Here is a 342-nt window from a genome sequence, read left to right as displayed (position 1 = left end):
CCCCACCGGACTCTTACCTGCTGCAGCAGATCCTCGGACACTCTCTGGCGCTCTCGGTCCTTCTCCTCCATGTCCAGCCTCAGCTCTCCGATCTCCACCTGTAACTGCGACCGCTCCCCCTGCAGCGCACCGATCGCCTCCACCAGCCTGTGCACCCCGACCCGGGGCAACTGACACCCCGAGAACAGCACCCCTGTGTGTGGGGGGAGGGGCAATTATATCACCGACCTCAGCCTCTCCTCAGCCTCTCCTCTCCTCAGCCTCTCTCCTCTCCTCAGCCTCTCCTCTCCTCAGCCTCTCATCTCCTCAGTCTCTCCTCTCCTCAGCCTCTCTCCTCTCCTC

At 63.2% G+C, this 342-nt stretch overlaps 1 protein-coding gene across 1 annotated transcript in view; it reads right to left on the bottom strand.

The window, feature by feature from the left end:
* The window catches only part of LOC108803664 (kinesin-like protein KIFC3), a 22,344-nt gene extending 22,183 nt beyond the window's left edge, over positions 1 to 161 (bottom strand). The window contains exon 1 of the mRNA XM_018575487.1: positions 18 to 161. Coding sequence (XP_018430989.1) covers positions 18 to 71 — 54 coding nt within the window. The 5' untranslated portion in view covers positions 72 to 161. The remainder of the gene's footprint in view (positions 1 to 17) is intronic.
* Between the last annotated feature and the right edge of the window lie 181 nt (positions 162 to 342).

This window comes from Nanorana parkeri, unplaced genomic scaffold, assembly GCF_000935625.1.
Source record: "Nanorana parkeri isolate BGI_ZX_2015 unplaced genomic scaffold, ASM93562v1 scaffold4001, whole genome shotgun sequence".
Taxonomy (NCBI): Eukaryota; Metazoa; Chordata; class Amphibia; order Anura; family Dicroglossidae; genus Nanorana; species Nanorana parkeri.
Note: the sequence above shows the minus strand (reverse complement) of the source record. Positions and strands in the feature narration are given on the sequence as shown.